Source organism: Pistacia vera, unplaced genomic scaffold, assembly GCF_008641045.1.
Source record: "Pistacia vera cultivar Batoury unplaced genomic scaffold, PisVer_v2 Contig213, whole genome shotgun sequence".
NCBI lineage: Eukaryota > Viridiplantae > Streptophyta > Magnoliopsida > Sapindales > Anacardiaceae > Pistacia > Pistacia vera.
The window spans coordinates 1,338,096-1,364,589 of record NW_022196017.1 but is presented as its reverse complement, the minus strand read 5'-3'; the positions used below and the strand labels follow the sequence as shown (position 1 = coordinate 1,364,589).

Here is a 26,494-nt window from a genome sequence, read left to right as displayed (position 1 = left end):
AACACCAAACATGGAAGAAAATTACATGTAAATAAAAAAGAAGTTTTGGGAAATTTTTGTGCTTGAAAATCTATACTAGAAGATACAAGAAAACCAAATTTGGAGATGCAAAGAGAGAGAGAGAGACAGAGAGAGAGAGAGAGAGTTTCTTAATGTTTTGAGCTGAATATGGAGGGTCTAATAAAGGGGCATGTGGGTGTCTGGATATGGCAAAAGGACACTGGGGTACAGAAGGGTTTTAGATACCAAATGAGAGCAAGAGACGTATATGGGGTCTTTTCACATACACTATAATTGAGAAAAAATGACATACAGATGGTTAAACTTTAGTATCAAACTGAAGAGAACAAGTGATAGAGAATATTGATTATGGTACCTGATCCCACCTAATCTCAATTAGCTTAAAAAATACTTATTCTTCAGCACCAAATCCTCCGCCCACTCCTCCCCATCTTCCTTTAATTAAAAGTTGAAGTAATTTTGTTCTGTCATTTCAGCCAATGCCTATCTTCAGATCCCAGGTACTGATATATTGCCAATGTGTTGCTACCCTTTTATTTGTACAGCAAAGTGCAAACTATAAGATACTACATAACCACTGCAGAAACAATAATTAACAATTAATATAAACATGAAACAGTGAAAGCTAAATCTATCAGTTTAAAGGCAGGCTGCCAAAAATGATGGTATCCACCAAGTAATACAGCATCAATATTATCTTATTTGAGCCATTAACTTAATTACTGTAATGGTATGATGATTAGATTAGAAAACTCTGATTAATAATGGGAAAAAGTTTTCTTTCTTTTTCTCTGTGATTGGTATGTGATAGGGACATGTTTATCCTCCTGAGAATTGTGTGAATGTAAACTTTAATATCTATAAAAGAGAGCCTAAATTGCGTGGAAAGAAAGGATTGGCACATGGAGATCATGTGGTTAAGGCAAATCCTCCATGATCATAAAGGAACTTCAACTCAAACTCGACTGACATCCCCACAAATGTCTAGTCTTGGTTAAACTCAACTGATAGCTCCACAAATGTCCAGTCCTGGTTAAACTTACTACCCCAGATAGCCCTTTTTAATCCAACACCTGTCTCTCTTCCATTGACTATTTCCATACATCTTCCATTCAAACCATCTCATGTCACTCACCTACTCTGTTAACCCCTCATTAAATCATCATCTTTATTGGGTGGAAGAGATGAGGAAACAGTTGAAAGAAGTTCAGAACAACACTAACATATCTGAATTAATTTGTTTTCAAGCTTCACGCAAACGTTTAGGGTTCGCAAACTAAAGAACACTGAAACTATTATTCCTCCAGTTTAAATTGTGCAACGTATAATTAGGGTTAAGAATCAGAGGAGCCCACAAAGCAAGACTTAACCAGATAATGTTAGATTGGTTGACCATTAACAGGAGGAGTTGTTGAAGGGTGGTAAGAAAATGTGCCTGCATCAATACCCCACTGACTAAGGCATTAGTGCTATTAAACATGATTTTTAGTATCTCTCCAATAATGTTCCCAATCTATCTGCATCACATCAACTTTTTAGTGACAGAAATACTATGATTGGAATTTTGTTCTTAGCCTTAGCTTAGCCTTCTTTCATCTCACAACATGAGTTGGATCCAGTCTAAGCCGTTAATTATTCTACTTAACACTCTTGGGAATACTTAGTATTCCCAATAAAATTAAATATTAAAATTGACTAATTTTTAAAATATTATTTAATTTTTTTTAAACCTCCTAAATTTGTTAATTTAATTAAACACCCTTAAATATTTTTCGTAGAAATTGTAAAAACACCCCAACAACTCACATTTACTAAATTTCGGTCATCACTGTTGAAAACTGATTGGAATCTGGTATAATGACTTATTACTGATTGAATCTGGTCGGTAATGAGATGATCTAGCTTTTTCCGGCTATATTCACGATGGATCTGGCCGAAAAATGCCAGATCTACGGCCAAAGACGGTCAGATCTTTGGCCGTAGCCAGTCATTGGTCTTCAACGACGGTCGTATCTTTGGTCGTCTTTAACAACCAAATGCGGTCAGATCTAGCCGTCAATGGCCAGATCTAGTCGTAGATTTGTCATTTTCCAACCAAATCCACCATGGATCTAGCCGAAAAAAAGGCCATATTGGAGCAAAACCGGCAAGATCCAGTCGGTCATGCGTCGATACGGCGACTCTGGCTACCCTCCGACGGTGGTGGCCGACTGTCGGTATTTAATGGGTGGGTTGAGGGTGTTTTTGTTAACTTTTAATATTTTATTATAGGGGTATTTAGTAAATAAACAAACATATGAGGTATTTTTGTTAATTTTCAAATCCTACATCGTAATACTCACCAAATTTAACTTTTTTCAAAATATTATTCTAAAAAGTATCAAAATAATGAACCAAACGAACCTTAACTCTAAGTGAAGTGGGTGCTAAGAACCCATCAATGTGGAATAATTTGGTGATCATTTTAAGATTGAATTCATGAAAGATCATAAATGTAATCAGATTGAGCATTTCTAATTAAAGAAAACAATTAATCCTACTTTTTTTTTTTTTTCTCGACTAATCCTGTAATGTCCTAAAGTTAACGATCAGATAAACCCTCCAGTGACCACCTCTATTAACAACTGAGAGGAATCGAACTTAAGACCTATTGAATAATATATTTAAAAGTCCTTATCGTTTCACCCGACCACCTAAGAGTGGTTAATTAGTCATTTCTTTGCAAACCAAAGAGTACTTGTCCTAATAGAAAATGTCACTCAAATTCTTAAACGTTTATCAATATATATAAAGTTGGGGATTATAAGTCGTCACCCATGTGGCAACTAATTTGACAGCTCTCGACTTTGTATTGTAACCTACACGGCAATTGATTTCGCAACATCTCTTTAATAAAGTGAATTAACTTACTAAATTATGTGGGTTACGATACAAAAATTGGAAGAATTATTTTATTTTTTGAAATATTTATAAATATATTGGGGTTTTAAGGTAAAAGGGATGAAATGAAAATTAAAGAATGAGGAGTTAAAACGACATCGTAGTGTGAGTTTTTTTTTTTTTTTTTTTTTTACTAAAAGGAGGTAAAAAAAGAGCTTGTCACAGCGTGAGCATAGAACAGAAAACAACTCTTCACTCTCTCTCTCTCTCTCTCCAAGAAAACTCACAGAAAATATGGAGAACCAAGATCCGCCAAACCCTCCGCCACGTGGGCCCTACCACCGCCGAGCACAATCCGAAGTCCAGTACCGGATACCCGAGGACCTGGATCTGGTATCGGATCCATTGTTCGACGGTTTTGGAGGGTCCGAGGACGATTTGTTTTGCAGTTACATGGACATTGAAAAACTCGGCTCCAAACCCCCCACCGAAGACGACCTGCCCAAACCCGATACCGCCAATGCCAATGTCCCTTCCAGGCCACGCCATCGTTACAGCAATTCAGTTGATGGGTCCACTTCTTCTTCCTCAATTATGGAGTCTATTGACGCTAAGAAAGCTATGGATCCTGATAAGTTAGCTGAGCTGTGGACCGTTGATCCAAAACGAGCTAAAAGGTGTGATTTTTTTTTAATGTTTTTTTTCGAAAAGATTTGTCTTTTTTTTTTTTGGTTTTCAATTATGTGCATTTATGTTTGTAGTAATAGTGAAATGTAGATTGTATGTAGTATAAGTTTTAGTAACGTACGTTGATAAATGTTATCTTTTTGGTGGTATTGACTTTTTAGAGGTGCAATGCCAGAGCATTTCCCTAGTCAAAGGAAGAATGTGAGGAGAAGATTTAAGTTTTGGAGGATAGCTAGAGACCCTTTTTGTGAATTTTATGGTGGTTAAAGTTGATTTTTTTTTTTTCATTTATAGTGTGTAAAAGAGAAGATTTATGTGGAGGGATTTATGGTTTGAGCTTTATTGGAACGTAGTTAACTAACTTTTTTTGAATGTGGTAATGTTAGCCAATAAAGTTTGCAACTTTTCTTTGCTGTAATTTATTTTTGGATTTGATTTATGTTTTCTTTTGTTACTTAGATGATGTATTTTTGGGGCTGAAAATATCACTCTGGATTCCCCATATACGTGAGGAGTGATATCAATTTTGTTTTCAATGTCATTGAATGTTTAGATTAGACAAATCCGAATAAATTTAGGCAGGTTCAGCTTCCGGAAACAAATGCTTGTATTTTGAATTGTTATCTGTCAATTGGTGATGATATAAAAATATGACTTCTGGACATAAAAATGAGGTTTTGACTGAACCTTTCAGTCTGCCCGCCCAATACTAAAAACATTTTTAAGTGGTTACACTGAATGACATGCTCTTATTACTTGGGCCAAATTGCTGAAATTTACCTTTCAACTATAGTTAGCTCCATTTTCAAACATTTACTCCACATTTGGGCAATGCAATGCATTTTGCGTTGGAAAATAGTACAAAATAGATTCCTAACCTCTGATCTAGTGTATCCTCTTTTTCTTTCTTAAATAAAAGAAATGAAGGATTGACAATACAGTTAGAGTTTTTTAATCTGTTTTCTTGAGTCAAAATATTTTTGGTTATTAGATAGAGTTAGCATATTTATGGAACTTTACAAGATTGTGCAATTCATACCTTGTGTTTAGTGCTATTTATCCTCTCACAAATCAATTTTTTAAACAGGATTCTTGCAAATCGGCAGTCTGCCGCTCGTTCAAAAGAGAGGAAAGCACGCTATATATCTGAACTTGAGAGAAAGGTCCAGACACTTCAAACAGAAGCCACTACTCTATCTGCACAACTCACACTATTCCAGGTCTTTCTTTTTACACTTGTCTATTTTAAATATTATAGTTAAAGGATTAAGAGATGTTCTTGGTGTCCATTGCATAATGTCAAACCCGTTTGTAGGAAAACTGTACGTATTTTGCTGATTGTGTGGATTTACATCAATTCGCTTAATATAAGAACAAAACTATATTTGATGATTCCTGTAAAGGAAAACTTAGTGACTGCTTTTTCTCTTTTCTTTGGCTTCAATTCTTTTTTGTGTTCACAATTGCGTCCTATCTTTCAGAAGCTTCTACTCCAGATAGGTCAGATAAAAGTTTAAAAAAAGAATAGTTACATAAGTTTTGGTTTTGTTTGATCTCTCCTTTATCAATTGTTGCTTCCATATATTCTTTTATCCACATCTACGTAGTAACTTATGGTTCTATTCTTTTGTTCTCAATAGAGGGACACAACAGATTTGTCTACTGAGAACACAGAGCTTAAACTTCGGTTACAGGCTATGGAACAACAGGCTCAGTTACGTGATGGTATGTTTTACACTTACCGAGTTTAGTATTATCATTAGAATCTCTGCCCTTTTGTCTTCTGAACATTGTATGCTTAAGTTGACTTGTCAAGTGGCAAGTTCCCCTTTTTTATCATCTTGGCAAGACTTGAACCACACTGAAGACCTACCCTATACCACTGCCAAATGTAGCATTCAAGCTTCGTAGGAAAGCATGAAAATATTCATTTGCTGTATAAGCAAACCTATACATTATCTAACCCAATTCAGGATATTGTCTTGATGCACCTTTACGAATGATGTGATAAACTGCAAGATTCTATGATCTACTGTCTGCTCCATCTAATTTAAGGTGATCGATATATTTTCAAATTATAGTTTGGGTCTACCAATGCATCAAATTGGTCCTCTCTTGGCATTCTACTACCTAATGGTCTTTTTTGTTTTTCCCTATTTTGTTCATGGTAAGAATTAAAGCGATGACCCCACCTCACACACCATTGATGCTATGCTTAACTTTATGGTATAACCCCATCATAAAAGTTGAAAAAACTGAAAAATAATCATTATTTCCTGTTTGTAACAGCATTTTTGTCCATCTCTTAACAGATATAATCTCATATTATTTTTCTTCCTTTTTTCTTGTTTTTTTCTGATATCTCTTACCGTTATACTTTTTCATGACTATGTCACAGCTCTGAATGAAGCACTAAAGAAGGAAGTAGAGAGGCTGAAGATTGCAACTGGAGAAATGATGACACCCACAGATACCTACAACTTAGGCATGCAACATATTCCATATAGCCAATTATTTTACCAACACCAACCACATCCTGGGCCAGGAGATTCCCAGAACATGCAAATGCCACAATTGCATCCATTTCAGCCTAACACATCAGGTCCCCATCAGCCTATGCTAGCCACATCCCAGTCACATGCCTTCTCAGATATGTTGCAGCAGGATCCCCTCGGCAGACTGCAGGGGCTTGATATCAATAGCAGAGGTTCTCATCTAGTGAAGTCTGAAGGCCCCTCAATTTCTGCTAGTGAAAGCAGCAGCACATTCTGATAAATGTTGCCAATCGTCTGTCCACCGTGTTTGTTGAATTGTTCATAGACTGACCTTATTGACAGCCGAAGGTACTATGTATTTGATTTCAATTCTTTTATGTGAGTGGGAGTTAGGTTTTTCAATAGCTTCACCATTTGTTAAGATATTCGTGAGTTCTTTCCCTGCCAAATTCAAAATTCATTTCTTTGGGGCACTCATCAGGAAATAGAAGTTTCCTTTTTAAGGAGTAGAGAGTGCATCTTTTCTTGCCAGAAGCCCCCAATTGTATTGTCTGTTTGTTACTGTTTAAACTCTGATCACCGGGGAATAAATTTTTTCTAATCTTACTTCTTATATATATTATCTCTTTTCCTCTCTCCTCCTCTCTCTTAAATCTTACCTGTTCCCTAATGCGTTTGGTTTACAGCTTCCCCACTCCCCAAACATCGAATGTGATTGCAAGAATTATGAATGGCGCTGGCCTTTAACCCGCCCGTAAGGCCACGGTAATATTCATTAGTTGGCAATATCACCAATATGTGGTGGTTTAAACTTTCTTTTGTTGTGTATCAGGGCGTGCAGGTTCCCCAAATAGTTCCATCAAGTTATTTACTTATTTGTTTTTCCTGGGTTAAGTTCTGTGTCTACATTGAATGCAATCTTGTTCAGAGACAGTTTTGTATCAATGAAATTTGGAAAAGGAAGGGACCATTTTGTGCATTTGCCAAATGATGTGAAATGCAGGACTGATTATTTGATTTTGAGACACAATAAACTGAGAAGTGAGAATACTCTTGTCTCCACAATTCAACTCTGAGAACACTAGCAATAATGAGGCTCACAGATACTTACCGTTTCTGGAATTCCCCATATCTACTTGTAACGCCTTCAGATTAATGTCCTCACCAAATAACTAGAGGGCATTAGGCAAAACCAAAATTTTATATCAATGACAGTTCAACAAGGACTAGAATACTAGTTTTGCCATAAATGCAGAAAAGAAATCAATCAATTACTAAAGAAAGCTGCTGCTATTATTCTCCCACGCAACAACACTTTCCTGAGGATTACAAATCAGAAACCATGCCGGAAAACACAACTGACTTGTAGTGTTAAAAAGGGTCAAGTATGGCCTACAGGGCCTACACCACCAAGCTGCAATTAAACTGCACATGGTAGGGGTTGCATACTTGCATATTTGTAGTGATCAGAAATTGCAGAGAGTTGGAAAGTCCAAAATCCAAATGGGTTTGTTTGTGGGTGCCATAAATATTAACTATCAATTGAAAATGACTATTCAGCAAAATGGTCCATGCCATGTTAAGGGGATCTTTCCTTAGTCCCTACAACTTGAGCATAACAGACAGTCCCTTGTGAAAGCCACTTTCATGGGTTGATAACACACAACATTTGGAATAAATATTCACGTCTGCCCTGCCCTTTATGGATCTCCTTTCAAGTTTGGTCTAGCTCTATGTTGTCCCCATGTTTTCATTTTGGAGCTTTAGGTTCACATATTTTCATCATGCAATTATAAGAAGAGAAAAAATATTGATATGAAAAAACTGAAACCATAAGCTTTTCTATAGATTTCTGAATAGGGAAACATCTGTCCTAAATCTTTTAATATGAACCAAATTTTGCTTGAAATTATGCTGAGAAAAGAAAATAATAATAAGACTGTAAAACTCAAAACCAAACCAAAAGGCCAAAATAAATTGCCCCCATGCAGGATCGAACTACAGACCTTCAGTTTACAAGACTGACGCTCTACCACTGAGCTATACGGGCTTTTGTTTTTGCTGCTCCATTCTAAAATTTAAATAACATTTATTTGGATGAACTATTTTGCGTAAATCTATTGAGAATTATGAATAACAGAACTTTCCTAACAATAAAATTTTGAATTGAATATTCCCTGAAATTACTAAAAACCCATTTGGTAATCGTAAAGAGCATTTTCGACTAAAATATTACTCATGGGACGAATGAAATAAACCCATATGTAGTTTAATGTGTTAATTTCACATATAAGTTTTTAACTTTCATATACTTTTATAGTTATCATGAAATTCCTCGTCAACTCTTCCCCTTGTTCCTTCTCTCTTGGGCATCTCACTTGGTATGCCACGGACACTCTTTTCGATCTTTTAAGTGAGATATATAAAGTGTTTCTTCAATGTATCTTAATATTAATCAATAATAACAAGAGAGGGATAGAAGGTTGATTAGGGTTTAAGATGAATCTAAATAGAAGGGGACAAATTGAAAGATTTGGTGAGAAGGGTAACTCAATATTTTAATTCCAATACATTAATAAAATCAAAGTTTGAATATTGAAACCCAAAAGCATCTTCATTGTTGGTTACATTTAATTATATAAATATATTGTAAAGTCAATTTCTCATTTCCATATTTCAATATTCCTTATCCAATTCGTTAACTTGTCTTAATTTCAATAAAAATAGAAATAAAATAAGACCCTAATTTTCATATGAAAGTGATGCATGAATCCATGGACCGCCAAATTCGGACCTTCCATGTGCTCTAACATGGTAGGTCCCTAAACAAATCCCCCATTTCTTAAAACTCTTCTAAAATCAAATTACAATTATTAATTATTTCCATGAAAAATATTATAAAAATGATATCCAATCCCAGATTCCCACGTGTGTTACCGATATAGTAGCCGATGAAATATAAATGTGGATTGTCTTACTATATAAAGTTTTATTATAATAACCGACAGATGAATTTTATTGGCTACATTGAGATTAACATATAAATTAAAGGGTTGATTAATGGTAATTATTTAATTAATTAAGTAAGGTTCAATTTTAGATGCTTTTTATTTGAAGGTCGGCACCTACCAATCCTCTACTATATATGCTTCAAAATTAATGAAAAGATCAAAATTTTATGTATACCCAATTGCATTAATTGTTGCGAATGCGAATTTTATATAGTTTTTCGATAATATAGTAATCTATCGATGTTATAGAATGGTTCAGATCAAGATTATATAACACGTTGACAAATGAAGTGTTTAAAGTATTAGATAAGGAGTAATTATCGTGAGAATTACTTTTTACTTATTTAAAGTCAATGATTTTTAACCGTTTTAGATAACGGTATTATACCAATATCTTAGAATGATTCGTGTTCGTACTATGTAACACATTTACGGTTAAAATGTTGTAATTCTCGAATATCAAGTAATCACGGAATGATTCGTGTCAAGACCATGTAATGGAACGTTTTTCAACACGATGGAACATACATTTGGACACCCTAACCAGCACAGTAATATAAACATAAGATTTAGAAAACTGATTGTTGACTAATTCTGCAGATGACTTTCTAGTGTAATTTATTTTCCACAGCCTACAAAGTTGGACTTGAAGACACCATAATCCACAATCAAAGCCTTAAATGTTTCACTGACTAGCGGTAATTCAGGTAGTTTCAGAAGAAATTTCCAAGAAAACAAAGAATTTAAAGAGATGACAGAAGTAGAAAATAAGAACATCAGTAGCATGTGAGGGTGGGGGCCATTGGTTATGAAGTTGGTAGTCTAACTCAGTTCAACATTCGCATGTGCAGTTTGATCCACGTAAACTACCTGCAATTGAGATTCCATGTTTGTGGTTTACCCTCTCTCTCTCTCAATACGTGAGCACTGATAACTTGTCTCCTCTGCATTTACAGGTCCACATCTCACATTTTCTATATAACTCACCTTTCTTCCTCTTTAACCAAGCACCAAGCACCAATCACTTCACAACTCTCTCTCTTTCTCTCTTTTTATCCTCTTTTCAACACAAATTGACAGGTTCAATGGCACTTTCAGCAATTTCTTCAGTGACCCTTCTCTTCTTTTTGCTCCATTTGTGCATCCAAGGCACTTATGGTGACAATGGAGGTTGGGAAAGTGGTCATGCTACATTCTATGGTGGGGGTGATGCTTCTGGCACAATGGGTAAGTAATTTAAAGCAAATTTCTGTTTTTTAACAGTAATGTTTGAAGTTCATAATTTAATGAGTATTTATGATATTTTTCAGGGGGTGCTTGTGGTTATGGCAACTTGTATAGCCAAGGTTATGGGACTAACACTGCAGCACTTAGCACTGCTTTGTTCAACAATGGCCTCAGCTGCGGGTCATGTTATGAAATGAAATGTGACAGTGATCCTAAATGGTGTCTCCCTGGATCGATTATGGTTACTGCAACTAACTTTTGTCCCCCTAACTTAGCCTTGTCTAATGACAATGGAGGTTGGTGCAATCCTCCTCTACAACACTTCGACATGGCAGAGCCTGCTTTCTTACAAATTGCTCAATACAAAGCTGGAATCGTCCCCATATCATTCAGAAGGTAATAAAACTTAATCACAAAACTACCCAGAATCAACTAATCAATTTTCTAACAATTTTGTATTTGGTTTGACAGAGTCCCCTGTACGAAGAAAGGAGGAATTAGGTTCACAATAAATGGTCACTCATACTTCAACTTGGTGTTGATAACAAATGTGGGAGGAGCTGGAGATGTGAAAGCAGTATCAATAAAAGGATCAAAAACAGGATGGCAACCAATGTCTAGAAATTGGGGCCAAAACTGGCAGAGCAACAACTACATGAATGGCCAAAGCTTGTCATTCCAAGTGACCACAAGTGACGGGAAGACTGTGACAAGCAACAACGTAGCACCTGGTAACTGGCAATTTGGGCAGACATTTGAGGGTGCTCAGTTCTAGATTAGGAGTTGGGTTTGATTTGTATATGTTCATTTGACCTTCTGTTTGTTTGGTTGTGAGAAGAGGAGAAGGGTGAATAGGGTAGGAGTCTCTTGCTGAGGTGGTTATTGGCACCCGCTAGGCCTCTCTCTCTCTCTCTATATATATATTGATAGTAAAAGATTGTGAGAGTTACCTCTTTGATTTGTATTTCAATCAGAAAGCTATACTTCATTGGTTTCCTTTTTGTTTAACTTAAAACAAAATAATATGAATATCATTAAAGTTGGAAATTTAGCTTCTTTTTATTTTAATTAAAGAGATATATTTTATTATTTGTTTGACATTTGAAACAACATATATAATTATCTATGTCAATTATAGTATAATTACTACTATATTATTATCTTCTAGTTTCAACAGTCTTCTCTCAACGTTAGCCGTAGGAGTTTTGGCAACCATTACTTGGTGGTGGCTTGCAGGATCTTGTAAATCTGTAACTGTCGATGATAACGTAGATGATGGTTGTCATGGTGGTGTAATTATAGAAAATTAAATTTTCTCTAATATCTCAACTAGAAATTTTTGTTATAAGTTATAGATACTTACAACAGAGAAAAATAGAAAATAAATATTTGTTTGTCACGTACAAAAACAAATTTGGCTGGTTCATAGAAAGATCTATATTATCCATCAAAATGTAATGATTACAAAATGTTAATGATGGACACGTGTAAAAATCCCAGTTGATAACATCGTCGTACATGATCTTTCTGAAAATCATCACATCAAACGATAGCCATGCTCTGTAGGGGAAGAGTAATACGATTCCTGGTACCGGCAACACAACCACAACAACTTACCAAAACAACTTCTTTTGTTACACCTTCCTCACTGAAATCGTACACAAAACCCAGATATTTATTTACCACCAACCCTTTTCGAGAACTCGTTTCATCATCATCCCCAGCTACTGTAACAACAAGTGGTTTTGCTGTTAGAGTTGCGAGAATGTCGTCTTCGAGTGGACAAGGAGGTCAGGATGGTCATTTCAAGTTGTCTGAGTCCAGCGCTCTCGTCATTAAGAAAGGGGATATCACTAAGTGGTTTGTTGATGGCTCTTCTGATGCCATTGTAAGTATATTTTACTGGGTTTGTGTTTTTTTTTTCTTTCCTGGTTTGTGCGTGTGGTTTGATATTATGGATTGAGAAGCTTTAGTTTATTTTTATCGATTTCCTGTGGATTCTGTGCTTAATTTCATGTTATTTATAAAAGGTGATTCTTGATGTAAGTACCTGTGGGAAAATTTTATTGAATTCATATGGCTATACTGTGTTTCTTATGAAGGATTTTTGTTGGGATCACTACCAACCATGTTGAAAATTTGAATTAAGGGAATTGATTTTTGGTAGTCTTCGCTTTGTTTAATGGGTTGGTGGACTGGTAAAAATTTTTTTTCCTAAGAACGAAGTATTTGTTGAGCATGTGAAATCATGGATACGCCCATCCAATAAGATCCCACCACCAATTCATTTACTTCAAAATTTACCAATCGTTGTGATGGTTTAGGTGATGAGATTTTGTTGGATTTGTGTACGAACGATATGATAAATTCATCCAACATAGACTTTTTCCTATCTAATACAAAAGGGAGCTATTGAGTTTTGAGTGACAATCAAATTCTTCTGCTCTAAATATAGTGGTCCTTTGATTGCAATGTTGGAACTGATAAGTGTTGCATTTATGGCTACCTACTGTAGGTTAATCCAGCCAATGAGAGAATGCTTGGAGGTGGTGGCGCAGATGGAGGTACTCTCCCTTTTGAGTTTTTATTTTTATCTTCTGCCACGAGTGTTATTTAAACAAAATTGTAGTAACTTTAGTTATATATGTTTTTCAGCCATACATAAGGCTGCAGGACCAGAACTTGTAGAAGCTTGCTATAAGGTCCCAGAAATCCGACCTGGAGTACGCTGTCCAACAGGAGAAGCGAGAATTACCCCGTATGTTATACCAACTAGCCTGTTCTTGATACCTGTACTATCAGTTCATTATTGAGCATAATGAGCATACTAACATGCTGAAACTACGCAGAGGGTTTAAATTGCCTGCATCCCATGTGATTCACACTGTTGGTCCCATATATGATTCTGATAGCAACCCTGAAACCTCCCTGAAAAATGCATACAAGTAAGTTTGGTCTTTTTTTACCAAACCGGTAATAGTTAAATTTGTCATTCTAAATTCAATCTACTTTTTTTCCAAAATTTGTTACAGAAACAGCTTGAGTGTGGCCAAAGAGAACAATATTCAATACATTGCGTTTACTGCTATATCATGTGGCGTATATGGGTAAGATTGAAGACTTTGACTCTCTATGTGACATGTACTACCTTATAGCCACTTACACTTTGTATGAAATGAATTTATTGAATTAAGGTTTTTGCATTTGTATATCGCCTTACTCATACTAATTTTTAGCTTTTCATAGGCACTCAAGTTCATTTAAAAAAGTATTAGATGGTACTCTAAGCATTGTATCTCAATGGGAATTATTGATTTAGAATTTCACTATGTATTTTCTATGAGAAGTTAATAATTCATTCTCTCCTTTCATTTTTTATTTTTTATTTTTTTGTCAGTTATCCTTACGAGGAAGCCGCCACAATAGCTATATCTACAGTCAAAGAATTTGCAAACGACTTTAAAGAGGTATTAGATGCAGCTCTAAACTCTTAAACTTTTTTATATTGATTCTAACAATTTTACATTATGTGATTTATTTTGAGTTCCGCTGAAGGAGAGTCATAATCTCCTATAGTAATATGTCTTCAGACTTTGCATGGTCGGTTGCCACTTTAGTATAACTCTGTCAAAAGCTTCTTCATTTAATATGCTGTAGAAAGTGCTTCAGGTTGCAAAGACCCTGATAACTTTGGGCTTAAATATCATCGGTCTGCTACCAAGGCCTTATTATGTTGTGATGAGAATTTTAGTGAAGATTATCCTCTGAAGTATTTCAAATGATCGTTGACCCTAGTTTCCTTAGTTTGGATTTGAAACTGGGAACTTTACTGAGTCTTATAATTCTAGTGGGATGTCTGATATCATACCTTTTCCACATTCCTGGGAAATGTTGTCAATGAGATCATTTAAGTTTAAATACTTATTGCCATTTAACATGGTTGCTCTTTGCAGGTGCACTTTGTTCTGTTCTCGGATGAAATCTACAATGCTTGGTTGAACAAGGCGAAGGAACTGCTCCAGGCATAGAGTGTATTAGCAGCTAGATTAAACCAAATCTTTGAGCATGTAAAAATCCAAATTTTATCTTTGGAGGCATTTGTGCTGTGTCATATTATATTATGGGTTGTGGTTTTCGTTGGAGAGAATAGATTGATGCTGGTATTTGCTCTGTGATATACATAGAAGGCTCTGCTCCCTTAAAACATTCAGTGTTCGAGTCAGATTTAATGTATTGTCCATTGAACTGTCTGCTGCTAAATCTTGGCTATTTTGTTTTTACATGCTTGTCCTCGAAGAAGCAAATCTTTGAAATTTGACAATTTCCCCCTCATTATTTTGCGGAGAAAGAAATAGCAAAACAATGAAACATAACTAAAGAGCCATTTAATCAGCCATTGAACATAATCAATATAAACATAGGAGTAAATAATATAAGCATTTTCAAAACATAAATTGGATTTCTTATTGGCACCATCTTATTTTTTGTATCACATAAATACCATTCCTTTTTCTCTTTTGAGTTAATAATAATAATCTCTTTCAAATATAATTAAATAACAAAAATCCTCTTATGATTATAATAATAACATAAATACTTCTATTGTTTAGTTTTTTATGTTAAAATAAATGGAACAGGGGTAATTAGGTAAATATTGTATATAAGGGGATTTATTTACTTCCGAAATCTCAGGGAGCATTTTGATGTTTGATTAAACCTTAGAGTAGAAAAAAATCCTAAATTATTTATTTGTTTGTTTCATTTTCATTTAGGTATTTTTAAACACAATAATAGATTAAACATACCCAATAGTTTCCATAGTAAATGGGTTTTGTGTTTTTATAAATTTTCTTAAATTGAATTAATAAAGTATTTTTATGTTATAGTTTGAGTAAAATCTAGAAAGGGTGCTTTAGTCCAATACCATCTTCTAAATCAGTAATGATTTTTTTTTTTTTTTTCAATTTTAATTTTAAATTTAAAGCTTTAACAGCCATGTCTAGAATTAGAAAGCCTTGGGGAAGAAGGCAGGAAGGTGAAACAACCCTTTCTTATTTGAATATGAATGTGAGATATCTGCCAATGCAAGCAAAAAAACGAGACCTTGGCCAACCTCAAGCTCAATTATGTTTGGTATGAAAACTTCAATTTTACTCCAAATAATCCCATTTTGAATTGGACATCACCATCACCACAACCAACCTCCAGGCAAATTTTTTAGATCTTTCTTTCTTTACCAATCACCTTGATGTTGGCTATTCATCTCGAGGTCGGCCTTCTTGATTACACAATCATTTAATATATTGTCCATTGAACTATTGTAGATGCAAAAAATCTACCGTTATGAAAATATGGTCTGATCCCGTGAGGTTGAGGTCACTGATAATTCGCTAGACCTGCACATATGAAAGGACAAGCGTGAAGCTTCCGGAAAACACCGGAGTGGTGTTTGCTGTAGGCACTCCGATGCTCAAGTTAGCGAGGCTGAAAGAGATTATTTGATAAGAATTAAGGAGATAAAGAATTATCAAGAGTCTTATCGGAAGTTAGGACTACGGTGGAGGCGTCGGGTTCTCGGGAGCAAGAACTTTATGAGCAAATAGATGATTTTGAGTAGTATAGATTGACTATAGGAGATTGCATGCCTAATGAGAGGGCAAACCTCTATTTTTATAGTGAACCCATGGGGTTGAAATCATAGTAGGACATTAAGTCATCTTTTTTGAGAGATAATCCCTATCAAAAAAGAAATATGATTTCTTGGCCTTGATTAAGTTTAATAGTTTAAGTAAGATTTTGAATCTTAGTAGGACACTAAATCCTATTTTGGGAGATAATCTCTATCATGAAAGAGATATGAGTTCTTGACCTTATCATATTAAGTTTAATAGTTTGAGAAAGATTTGAAATCTTAGTAGAAGAGGTAATAGAATGAGATTCTGATTTCTTATTTATGGACTGTTGCAGACTAATGGGCTGAAACTCAATTTAACTTAACTTATATGATAGCTCAACTAATAGAGTGGGTAGTTCACAAGGTGATTTTAAGCGTAGGCTAAATCGGGATTGGGTTGAGGCCTTGGACCGTAACATGTTTATTTTGTTATCGGGCTTCGTCAAGCCCAAAATGATTTTTAGCCCTAACAACTGTCTGCTGCTAAATCTTAGCTATTTTGTTTTTACATGCTTGTCCTTGAAGAAGCAAATCTTTGAAATTTGACAATTTCCCCCTCATTATTATATTTATACGAAGAAAGAAATAGCAAAACAATGAAACATAACTAAAGAGCCATTTCTTTCCATACAGAGGAATTAACAGTCATTTAATCAGCCATTTAACATAATCAATATAAACATAGGAGTAAAGAATATAAGCATTTTCAAAACATAAATTGGATTTCTTATTGGCACCATTTCATTTCTGGAATGAGACGTTAAATTTTTGATGACATATTAATATTGAATGTTAGTATTTTTTTTTTTTTTTGAAAAATAATTGAGATGAAATTTTTTTTTTTTACCATAAAACGAAATCTTCTCGCTCGTTTTTTCGTTTTTAATGAATTTTACTAATCACTTAATCAGTAATAACAATGCTATTCATTTGAATTTGATATATACAAGTACAACAATTCAATTTGCAATTTGATTATTAAGGATTCAAAATGATGTTAAAAAAGGAATGTTCTAATTGTGGAAAAGAGAACTAAGAAAAAGGTTATGCTAGATATTGATTTGTATATATTTACATTAAATATAATATCAATGAATTTTCAATAGTGGGTATATATTTATACTTACTATAACTCTACTAATAGATAATTGCACTAAAGACAGAAATTTAAGTTAATGCATTCCGTAGGCATTTTTAATAATCGATGGTGATCTCTTAAGACGTTTTTTAGTATTACTAACACCGTAGGGAGTGTTGGCGAAGGATAAGTCCATCAAGTCTGGATATCTATAATTATTTATTTCTCCCATTTTTTAAATGAAAATAAAAACGGTAAAAAAATTAGTTTTCTCCAATACCTCAAAATAATTTATGAATTGTAACATACAAAAACAAAGTTGGCTGGTTCATAGAAATAAGATGATTGTGCAAATTTCACACTTTATTTATTTATTTTTTCAAAGAAAAGGAGTGTAAATTTGCTGTTTCTCATCCACATAATCCACAAAAATGTCATGATTACAAAATACTAATGATGGCCACGTGTAAAAATCCCAGTTGATAACATCGTCCTACATGATCTTTCTGAATATCATCACATCAAACGACAGCCATGCTCTGCGAAGGAAGAGTAATACAATTTCTGGTACCAGCAACTTCTTTTATGATACCGTCCTCGCTGAGTGATGGCAATGGGCTGGGCCGGATCAGGTACCCCTTAGCCTAAGCTCAAACCCGATCTCATGACAAAGGCTTAAATTTGACCCAAACCCATCACGGGTATAACAAGTAAAACTCAAGCCCATCCCGATGAGCTTTTTCTAATCTCAAGCCCCCTCTAAGTCCGTCCATTTTTATAGTGTGAATTTTTAAATATTAATAAATTTTAATTTTTTTTATATTTGTAATTCTAGAAACAATTTTTAAATATTAATTTATTTTTGAATACTTACCAAATATATAGATAACTTTTCACAAAATCCATCAATCCATCCATGTAAGGTTTGTGAAAAATGAGTATATATATGTAGGATAATCTTGTAATTAAATATATAGTATAAGGATAATTTAGTATAATTAATACTAAAATTGTCGGGTTGAGCTTGAAGACATACCCAGGCTCAGCTCATACCCGAGGTCGGGCCTCAAAATCAAGCCCAAGCCCAAGCCTGACCTTTTCGAGATGAGCCGGGCTGGGTACCCAAAAATATTGGGCCCATTGTCATCTTTATCGCTGAAATTGTACCCAAAACCCAGACATTTATCACGCATTCAAGTTTCCATACAGAAACTAGGAAAATTTCAAAGTTCTGGCCCAAGTGATAGTGAAGATGAAACATTACAACAAATGACTTAAAGAGACACTGAAATTTCATACCCAATCTACCATTCATGAAAGGTGAAAAAACATTTCCAGCAACTTCATGTTAGTTCCCGACACTCCAATGCTCTACTACTATGAAAATGGGCTCACACTCACTCATGATCATTGAAAATTTCAAAGTTCTTGCTTTTTGATAGAAAATATCGGCATTATGTATCTTTTTCCTTGGCTAATTAAAGTCCGTTGAATTCTGCTTATAACATTATCATCAACTATCTTATACTGCTGACTTAACTTGTTACAGATCAACCCACAGCATCTATCCTCGTGTTCTCCATATCTGCTGTATAAAGCTGGAACAGTAATGGATAAGATAGTTCCTGTCACCAAAATATAGGCAAATTTGTAAATAATATCATATTCAATTGGCTTTCAATAAGCCATTCAAGAAAATTGATTTATACAATGCCACCTCTATTTATTAAAAAAAGTGTTTGAAGATTGTACAAAAGCAGGAAGCAAAAATACCATGTTTTTGAAAAAAACCCAGAAGTTATTGCCATAAAATCTTCAGAAAAAAATATTTGCAATTTTGGGCTAGGAGACTAATTCCTATGGCAACAAAGGTTCAAAGCTAATAATCAAACTAATACTGAAAAGAATAGGAGTAAGTGGATGAATGTACATATCAATATAGGCTATCAATTGCACTTTTCTTTATGCTTTATTAAAAGTATTGTGTAATATTTTATGGTGATCTCCGGTTGAGTTTTGATAATTATAGAATAAAAACATTAGAACTTTAGCGGTTAATAATAAAATTACAATGAAAAATGAATAAAATTTATTAAAAACTAACAACATTTTCACAACTAAAATAAAATATAAATTCCTTATCTTCAAAAATAAAACTAGATAAAAATTATCATATTAACAAATACATATGCATCCTTACTATACAGATACAAGAATACATATTCATCCTTATTATACTGAAGCTCTATTGGGAGTATCTCGAGTCTTATCCTAACAATAAGGCCATATCAGGTAAGACCATAAAAACTGCAGGCAGAGATCATAGAAAGTGCAGACAAAGACCATAGAAACTGCCGGCAGGGGTTAGGCCATGGAAACTGCAGGCAGCATAAGGCATCGAGAACAGATATCTATAATTAGTTTTCTCCAATATCTCAACATAATTTACGAATTATGTGTAATCATATAAGAAAAATAGAATGGTAGCAGTAGCACACTGAATAATTCGTAAACTATTTATTTGGTTGTAACATACAAAACCAAAGTTGATTGGTTCATAGAAACGAGATGAATGTGCAAATTTCATAGTTTATTTATTTTTCTTTGAAAAATAGTGTAATTTTGCCATTTCCCATCTACATTTAGCCACCAAAATGTAATGACTACAAAATACTAATGATGGACACGTGTAGAAATCCCAGTTGATAACATCGTCCTACATGATCTTTCTGAATATCATCACATCAAACGACAGCCCTGCTCTGTAGAGGAAGAAATACGATTCCTGTTACCAGCAACACAACATCAAGTTGCCAAAGCAACTTTTTTTATTACACCTTCCTCGCTGAAATTGTACCCAAAACCCGGACATTATTCACGCATTCAAGTTTCCATAAAGAAACTAGGAAAATTTCAAAGTTCTAGCCCAGTGAAGATGAAACATTACAACAAATGACTTAAACGAGACACTGAAATTTCATACCAATCTACCATTAATGAAAGGTGAAGAAACATTTCCAACAACTTCATGTTAGTTCCCGACACTCCATTAATGCTCTACTATTATGAAAATGGACTCACTCTTGATCAATCTAAGTTTTAATTCTTGCTTTTGATAAAAAATATCAGACATTATGTATCTTTTTCCTTGGCTAAAGTCCGTGGAATTCTGCTAATAACATTATCATCCACTATCTTATACTGCTGACTTAACTTGTTATGGATCAACCCATAGCATCTATCCACATGTTCTTCATATCTGCTGTATATTGCTGGAACAGTAATGGATAAGATAGTTCCTGTAACCAAAATATACGCAAATTTGTAAACAATATCATATTCAATTGGCTTTCAATAAGCCATTCAGGGAAACTAATTGATACAATACCACCTCCATTAATTAAATGTTTGAAGATTGTACAAAAGTAGGAATGCAAAAATGCCATGTTTTTGAAAAAAGCCAGTAGTTATTGCCATAAAATCTTCAGAAATAATATTTGCAATTTTGGGCTAGGAGACTTTACTGACTTATTCCTACTGCAACAAAGGTTCAAAGCTAATAATCACTCCCCTACATCATAGGAAAAAAATTGCAATGAACTTTTGCAAAACAAACTATTGAAATTACGTAGAAAGCATTTTTTAAACGATTAAAGATGACAAATAAAAAAAATACTGAAAAAAATAGAAGTGGATGAATGTACATACCTATATAGGCTAGACTGAAGAAAGAGAAGTAGCTACCAATGGCACTTAGGAGCCAAAGACAGATCACCACCTGTCAAGTTGACAATAGATTGGTTAGACATAAAATATTTAATTCAGTCAGTGATAATGAACAATTAAGTGAAAAGAAAATTGTAATTTCAGTGGAACTCATCCCAAGTACTGTATTCTAATAGCAGAGATCCAAAGCCCTGAGTTGGAACCCCAAATATAACATTTCACATGCTTCTTTGCGAATTCACTACATCAGATGCTGATAGTGGAAGAAAATTCAACAATGTACCCTAACTTTTATAAAGAATGGCACTCCTCCCTCCCCTTCTCTTATTTAAGTCTACCCAATCAAACCTTAGCTTGCGGAACAGTTTTCCTCATAGGCAGCTCAAACTCATCACAACTTAACTAGCCTCAACCAAAATAGGATGGGCAAATTTTGTCTCATAGGCAATCACACTGAAATCTTCTATCCTTCTCTCTCTCTCTCTCTCTCTCTCTTTACCCACTAAATTTTTTATGAATGCGAAGTGTGTAAACAAATGAATTTTAAAAATAAATCTCAAGTGCCACACAATGCTGATTCACCAGAATTCTAATACTCTAACAACATGCTGCCTAATTTTGTTATCCTCACAAAGTAAATCTACACGGACCTGGAAAAACAGTCTAAAATCCTTGCCAACTGTGATATCATGAGCCAGGTAGAGCATATTATTTATTTTAACACGAAATGATGCTGCAGCATTATTAACCATTTCCTCTGACAATACTAACTCTGGTAATGTCTGTAGCTGTCTGCGTAAAAAAGATGATAATCATCATCAGAAAGGGTTCAAGTATTAGAAAAAGAAAAACTAGAACAGAAACTTGTAATCCAAATTAGGCATACTTATCTCTATAAGCAGCAAAGTTGGCACGAACAAACAGCACTACAATCAACAACAGCAAAACATCTGAACAAATAGACAATGACGGTAATCCAGATCGCTCAAATATCAGCCACGCAACAGTCGCAACAACAATAACACCAAAAGAAACACGCCGCCGCTTCCACAAGAGTATATCTGCAACTAAGGAAAACAATAACCAAAATTTCATCAAATAATCATCACTTAAAAAAAAAAAAAAAAAAAAAAAAATTATACTAAAGCGAAGTTTAGTATTGCCCTTATTCCAATTAAAAATCTTAAGTGCCTCGCACAATAAGTTTGCAAAATATTGTCTTTCAGCAGACCCTTTGTGTCAGGAGACAAATTCGTATAATCTTTGCCTTAACAAAAATTTTAAAGTAAAAACAGTGCAAACCTCATAACATTACAGACAATTGTAACTGTTTTACATTTTCAATTTCCATTACTCCCATAATTATTTTCAAATTCAATAGCAAAGCATTTCCTACATAAACAATAAGAATTATACTCATAATTTTCCATTCTGATGTTATTCACAGTCTGTTTCACTAACATTTTGGCGTTAAATGTTCCTAGCACCATATTAGCAATCACCGAAACTACACCGTTTAATTCTGGAGGACACCGGAGACAATCCAGAGAGAATAGCCAGAGAAATTAGAAGATAATAACAACAGCAATAATAATAAATAGAAAATGAAAAAATGAAAATGAAAATTACTTTTGCCGCCTCCCATGAATTGGTGAACAGAACCTTTTCGGTTAAACAACTTAAAAGAGGAAGGAGGTGAAGCCGATGAACTACTTGGAGCTGCAGCCTCTCCATCGCGCTCCGAATTATCCATCGCTAATTATAATAAACAATAAATAATCTTATCGATTTCAACCAACCTCACCTGCTAAATTTTATATATTCCAGATCTGCCGGTAGCTACTGTAGTTAAAGTTTCGAGGCTCTCGCAAGTTCCCATTAGGAGGCGTCGTCAACTACTGTTGAATATTTAATTAAACCGGTCTCTAAGGGGTGTTCATGATACTTTTCAAACATCATGGATTCCTAAATCATCAAATAATCTTTTGGGTGAAAGTGTTACTATCTGAAAACTTTTGGATGAAAAAATCTTTGGACACGCGGGATAAAATAGTATATCTTTTAAACCTGAAGGGGAAAATTGATTTTTTCCCTCCATCAAATAAAGCGCCTTCTCACTATTCAAAAAAAAAAAAAAAAACCAATAAATTCCGCAAGATCCTCTGGTTCAGTGGTTGATCAGTTGTACTTAACTTTCTAATTTGTGTTGTTGATTAAGATTAAATTAACTTAGTTTTGTTGACCTTCAACCTCCTATTCGGGTGTTCTTTAAATCAAATATGGTTCCATTCATCATTTTAATTGAGAAATTTGTGATATTATTTTCAGAATTATTCATTAAAAATTTGAGTGAAAAAAATGGGAGAACGACAATGGGGATGAATGTGAAGGTTGTTGAACTGCTAAAGAGCGCCTTCTTTTACCATTAAAAAAATGTCCTTAAATCCCGCCAGGTTCTGCCCACAATTTCTATTTCTATTTCTAATTCCTTCACATTGCTGCGGTGCTCAGGTACGCATTTCATTCAAACTTCCTTGAATAGTAACATCACTATCATGTAATAACGTTCAGTTTCCAGTTGTGGCTATTGAGTTAATTCATTTTTTTTTTTTTTTCTGAGTTATATTACGTTTGTGAGTAATATTTATCGCTTATTAGGAGTGTTAAATCGAGCGAATCTATCACCGCTTGGAGCCGCCTGGGGAGGGCGGTGCTATTTGGCTGTGTGGTGGATCTGCCAAGCCACCTAGTTAGAAGGGTCATTCTATGAGAGCGGGGCAATGGCATTATAGGGGCCATGAATACTCAATATTTTATCCAATGTTTTAGAACTTAGAAGAAATTGATATTCTACCTTCCAGTGTGATGGAAATTTCATTAAATGAATTGTTCAAACACAAACCATTAATCATTGAGCTGAATGTTCTTTGATGTTTTTAAATTTTGGGGTTTGTCTCAACTTTTTGGTTATTTACTGCTAAAGATATTGGTCTGTTTTCAGTGTTTCTGGTGTGCTTCAACTTCAGTTTATTGTATTTTTTACCAAATGATGAGACTGTATAGGGTCAGTAATTTTGTCAAACATAGAAGTTATTATAATAGTCTTCTAGAGTGCCTCTCCTGTTATTGATTAGCATACACCATCTCAATTGTTTACTTATTTAGCAATGGAAGTTTTCATATTCTTTTACATTTATTATGTCTCTTTTTCATTTTTAGTGCAATCCTTGTGGTATCAATTGTATAACCTTTGATGTTCTGGGACATCTAGCCACGTTTATCATTGGCTCTGTTGTCTTATAGTAGCATGGATGCAGAGCCACAGAATTGCTCACAGGGTTACGCTGAGTACTAGCTACTGCTGTTTATCTCTTATGGTAAAATATTGTGTATATTCTACTTATATCAGTTATCATCTGCAACAGTTTGTGAGATGCTTTCTCTTCTAAATAATTTCGGTCAGGAATAGTGACTCTCATCATGTGTCTTGAGGGCTCTTATGAAGAGAAACAAAGATTACCATGCATGAAATTCAGATTCCCAAGATTTATAAATAGAAGAGTTCAGGCAACAAAGATGCTGGTATTCAAGGTTGTACCTGTTTTGCCTCTCCAAATAGCACAGGTGTGGTCCTTTTTTTTTTTTTTTTTCTCATTCATGCTAGCTTTCAGCATATACTGAAAATTTTCTCTAGTGACAAATATTTATTTTGGTATTTCATTTCCTAGGCATGAGAAAAATATGATTTAGTTTAATTAACATTCTTTAATATTGTTAGTGCTGTTATCTAAGAAGAGATTGAATAGTTTGGTTCACCTACAAGTTCTGATTTAGGGGCTTTTCGAAATCGGATATGCATATCAATTTTTTCTGGTTGGAAGTATTCAAAATATAGCATGTTCATTGTCAAATAGAAATAACAAGAAGGACTTCCATTACTATCTCAGTTAATACTATCTCATGTCACGATACAAAAGCTTTATTATTATGGATTCTGGAAAAGTAGAATTAAGCAAGAAGACTGACTTGATTTTGTGGGATCTGAGTCAGTTTCTTTGCCCTCTCAACCTGGTGTTTCCAATTGGTGCAAACCAGAGAACATATCATCATGCACACACACGAAGCTTGTGCTGCAGCTAGCCCATACCACAGCCCCAAAAAGCCCTTGTTCAGTCTGAAAGCCAAGAGAGTTGCAACTGGCAAACCAATTAGATAGAAAGCAACAAAATTTATATAAACACCAAGCCTAGGCCGGGCAGAGCCCACCAGAATTCCGCATGCAGCTGTTTGGGGACAGTTGCCTAGCTCACAAAGGCCCAATATAGGTAGGACAGACGATGTCAAGGCGAGAACCTGTGGCTCACTTGTATACAGCTTCCCCCACACATCTCTTACTGCAACTGCCGAAGTAAGGGCCAGTAGTCCACACGCAGTTGCCACAATGATGCCAATTATGGTTGTCCTTTGAGCCACTGCTGGCTGCTCAGCGCCCAACGCTTGACCAACAAGTGTTGATAAACCCATGTTTAACGAGGAAGGAAGGACATATATCAATCCTGTTGTTTGTATAAGAATTCCCATTGCGGACACACTTGCCTGTGGATCAATAAGCAGTCCACATAATAATACCATTATTTCATACCACCACCACTCCAAACACACAGAGAATAGACTTGGCACCATTAATGCCAGCAACCTCTTCCAGCCTTGGAAGAATGTGCTAACTGATTGCCCATGCCATGGTTTTACTGCTTCTGTAGATAGAAAGAGGTATACTAACAGACCCAAGATTAAGTTTACTGTATTACAGGCAGAAGCCAGAGCGACTCCCTTTACCCCTAAATCTGTATATTCTACAAGTATGTAGTTAATTGGGATGTGGAGGATCATTGAAAAAGTTGCTGATATAGTGAGGGGTTTGGTTATATTTTGGGCCCTTAAGAAGACCCTTAAGGGATGGAGGAAAGACTGGGCTATTAACTCTGGTATAGAGAATGCAATATATGACCGAGCCACTGATGAAATGTCTTGATCTTGACCTAACCATTGAAGGATGGGATCAATGTTTGACCACCATAGGGAGATTGGTATCATGGTGAGTACTATGATGAATATAGTTTTTACTAATGTTTGGCTGAGGACTGGAAACCTTTTGGCTCCATAAGCCTGTGAGCATATGGATTCCATTGCCATGGCTAGCCCCTTAATGACAGAATAACCTGTTATGTTTGCAAACCCAATCGCAAGTGAGCCCCCAGCCAACTGAATGTCCCCAAGACGTCCCAAGAAGAGCATAGCAATGATGGACTTGGAATGTAAAAGAAAGCCTGTTATTGCTGTGGGGTATGCAATTTTCCACAGCGATGTCAGCTCCTCTGCGACCTGCATTAAATCACACATGAGATACTAAGCAATCCGGGGAAAAATATAAATCTGGAAAATAGAATGACATGTTCGGCATATAGTTAAGAATTCTGTTTACCATAATGTTGAACAAACTACTGCCACAAAACTAGATTCACAGTATTAGTTGCCTCCAGTTGACACAAGCACACTTTTCTTTAGGGATAGGAATTTTCTAAATTCTGGCTTCAAACTAGAGCATACCCTAGCAACCCTAAAATTGACTTGGAGACTATAAATCACCAACTACAGTTAAGAGTTACTTATATAACTCAGAGATGATAATCAAAAC

At 34.9% G+C, this 26,494-nt stretch overlaps 5 protein-coding genes and 1 non-coding gene across 10 annotated transcripts; 3 read left to right on the top strand and 3 right to left on the bottom strand.

Annotated features, from left to right (window-relative positions):
• The first annotated feature begins 3,115 nt into the window (after positions 1 to 3,115).
• LOC116129677 (bZIP transcription factor 18) lies at positions 3,116 to 7,100 on the top strand. Of its 2 annotated transcripts, XR_004127946.1 has the most exons (5): positions 3,116 to 3,578; positions 4,676 to 4,808; positions 5,229 to 5,313; positions 5,987 to 6,431; positions 6,770 to 7,100. XR_004127946.1 is itself a non-coding variant. In XM_031415400.1 (4 exons), exons 1-4 carry the CDS (start codon positions 3,196 to 3,198, stop codon positions 6,358 to 6,360), a joined length of 975 nt encoding a protein of 324 aa, XP_031271260.1. In that variant the 5' UTR covers positions 3,116 to 3,195; the 3' UTR covers positions 6,361 to 6,760. The 2 variants fall into 2 exon arrangements, 1 of the variants encoding a protein (XP_031271260.1); XM_031415400.1 differs by lacking the exon at positions 6,770 to 7,100 and having other exon boundaries at positions 5,987 to 6,760.
• A 961-nt stretch (positions 7,101 to 8,061) lies between these two features.
• Positions 8,062 to 8,133, bottom strand: TRNAT-UGU. The gene has a single exon. It is a non-coding gene; the product is annotated as a tRNA-Thr (tRNA).
• A 1,953-nt stretch (positions 8,134 to 10,086) lies between these two features.
• Positions 10,087 to 11,315, top strand: LOC116129678 (expansin-A8). The gene is made up of 3 exons (XM_031415401.1): positions 10,087 to 10,321; positions 10,405 to 10,717; positions 10,793 to 11,315. The coding sequence occupies exons 1-3, from the start codon at positions 10,180 to 10,182 to the stop codon at positions 11,094 to 11,096; spliced, it is 759 nt and encodes a 252-aa protein (XP_031271261.1). The 5' UTR covers positions 10,087 to 10,179; the 3' UTR covers positions 11,097 to 11,315.
• A 512-nt stretch (positions 11,316 to 11,827) lies between these two features.
• Positions 11,828 to 14,570, top strand: LOC116129741 (macro domain-containing protein VPA0103). The gene is made up of 7 exons (XM_031415458.1): positions 11,828 to 12,209; positions 12,837 to 12,885; positions 12,977 to 13,079; positions 13,171 to 13,266; positions 13,354 to 13,428; positions 13,719 to 13,788; positions 14,275 to 14,570. Exons 1-7 carry the CDS (start codon positions 11,877 to 11,879, stop codon positions 14,347 to 14,349), a joined length of 801 nt encoding a protein of 266 aa, XP_031271318.1. The 5' UTR covers positions 11,828 to 11,876; the 3' UTR covers positions 14,350 to 14,570.
• A 5,152-nt stretch (positions 14,571 to 19,722) lies between these two features.
• Positions 19,723 to 22,729, bottom strand: LOC116129734 (reticulon-like protein B16). Of its 4 annotated transcripts, none has more exons than XM_031415449.1 (5): positions 22,429 to 22,729; positions 21,686 to 21,860; positions 21,450 to 21,591; positions 20,782 to 20,851; positions 19,723 to 20,372 (listed from the first exon to the last, which is right to left on the bottom strand). In XM_031415449.1, the coding sequence occupies exons 1-5, from the start codon at positions 22,550 to 22,552 to the stop codon at positions 20,206 to 20,208; spliced, it is 678 nt and encodes a 225-aa protein (XP_031271309.1). In that variant the 5' UTR covers positions 22,553 to 22,729; the 3' UTR covers positions 19,723 to 20,205. The 4 variants fall into 4 exon arrangements, with proteins under 4 accessions (XP_031271309.1, XP_031271308.1, XP_031271307.1 ...); XM_031415448.1 differs by having other exon boundaries at positions 21,450 to 21,595; positions 21,690 to 21,866; positions 22,429 to 22,726; XM_031415447.1 differs by having other exon boundaries at positions 19,724 to 20,372; positions 21,686 to 21,866; positions 22,429 to 22,725.
• Positions 22,730 to 24,807: 2,078 nt separating this feature from the next.
• Positions 24,808 to 26,187, bottom strand: LOC116129720 (protein DETOXIFICATION 53-like). Its single transcript, XM_031415434.1, has one exon. It carries the CDS (start codon positions 26,185 to 26,187, stop codon positions 24,808 to 24,810), a length of 1,380 nt encoding a protein of 459 aa, XP_031271294.1.
• Between the last annotated feature and the right edge of the window lie 307 nt (positions 26,188 to 26,494).

Excerpts from the sequence above, each read along its gene's own strand:
- LOC116129741 (XM_031415458.1), top strand. The coding sequence starts at position 11,877 with ATGCTCTGTAGGGGAAGAGTAATACGATTCCTGGTACCGGCAACACAA. Across the intron at positions 13,080-13,170 it reads GGAGAAGCGAGAATTACCCC|AGGGTTTAAATTGCCTGCAT; the intron begins GTATGTTATACC and ends GAAACTACGCAG. Across the intron at positions 13,789-14,274 it reads TTGCAAACGACTTTAAAGAG|GTGCACTTTGTTCTGTTCTC; the intron begins GTATTAGATGCA and ends TGCTCTTTGCAG.
- LOC116129720 (XM_031415434.1), bottom strand. The coding sequence starts at position 26,187 with ATGCAGGTCGCAGAGGAGCTGACATCGCTGTGGAAAATTGCATACCCC.
- LOC116129677 (XM_031415400.1), top strand. The coding sequence starts at position 3,196 with ATGGAGAACCAAGATCCGCCAAACCCTCCGCCACGTGGGCCCTACCAC. Across the intron at positions 4,809-5,228 it reads CACAACTCACACTATTCCAG|AGGGACACAACAGATTTGTC; the intron begins GTCTTTCTTTTT and ends TGTTCTCAATAG. Across the intron at positions 5,314-5,986 it reads ACAGGCTCAGTTACGTGATG|CTCTGAATGAAGCACTAAAG; the intron begins GTATGTTTTACA and ends ACTATGTCACAG.
- LOC116129734 (XM_031415448.1), bottom strand. The coding sequence starts at position 22,552 with ATGGATAATTCGGAGCGCGATGGAGAGGCTGCAGCTCCAAGTAGTTCA. Across the intron at positions 21,596-21,689 it reads CAACTTTGCTGCTTATAGAG|GCAGACAGCTACAGACATTA; the intron begins ATAAGTATGCCT and ends CATCTTTTTTAC. Across the intron at positions 20,373-20,781 it reads CTTCAGTCTAGCCTATATAG|GAACTATCTTATCCATTACT; the intron begins GTATGTACATTC and ends TTTTGGTTACAG.
- LOC116129678 (XM_031415401.1), top strand. The coding sequence starts at position 10,180 with ATGGCACTTTCAGCAATTTCTTCAGTGACCCTTCTCTTCTTTTTGCTC. Across the intron at positions 10,322-10,404 it reads TGATGCTTCTGGCACAATGG|GGGGTGCTTGTGGTTATGGC; the intron begins GTAAGTAATTTA and ends GATATTTTTCAG. Across the intron at positions 10,718-10,792 it reads GTCCCCATATCATTCAGAAG|AGTCCCCTGTACGAAGAAAG; the intron begins GTAATAAAACTT and ends TTGGTTTGACAG.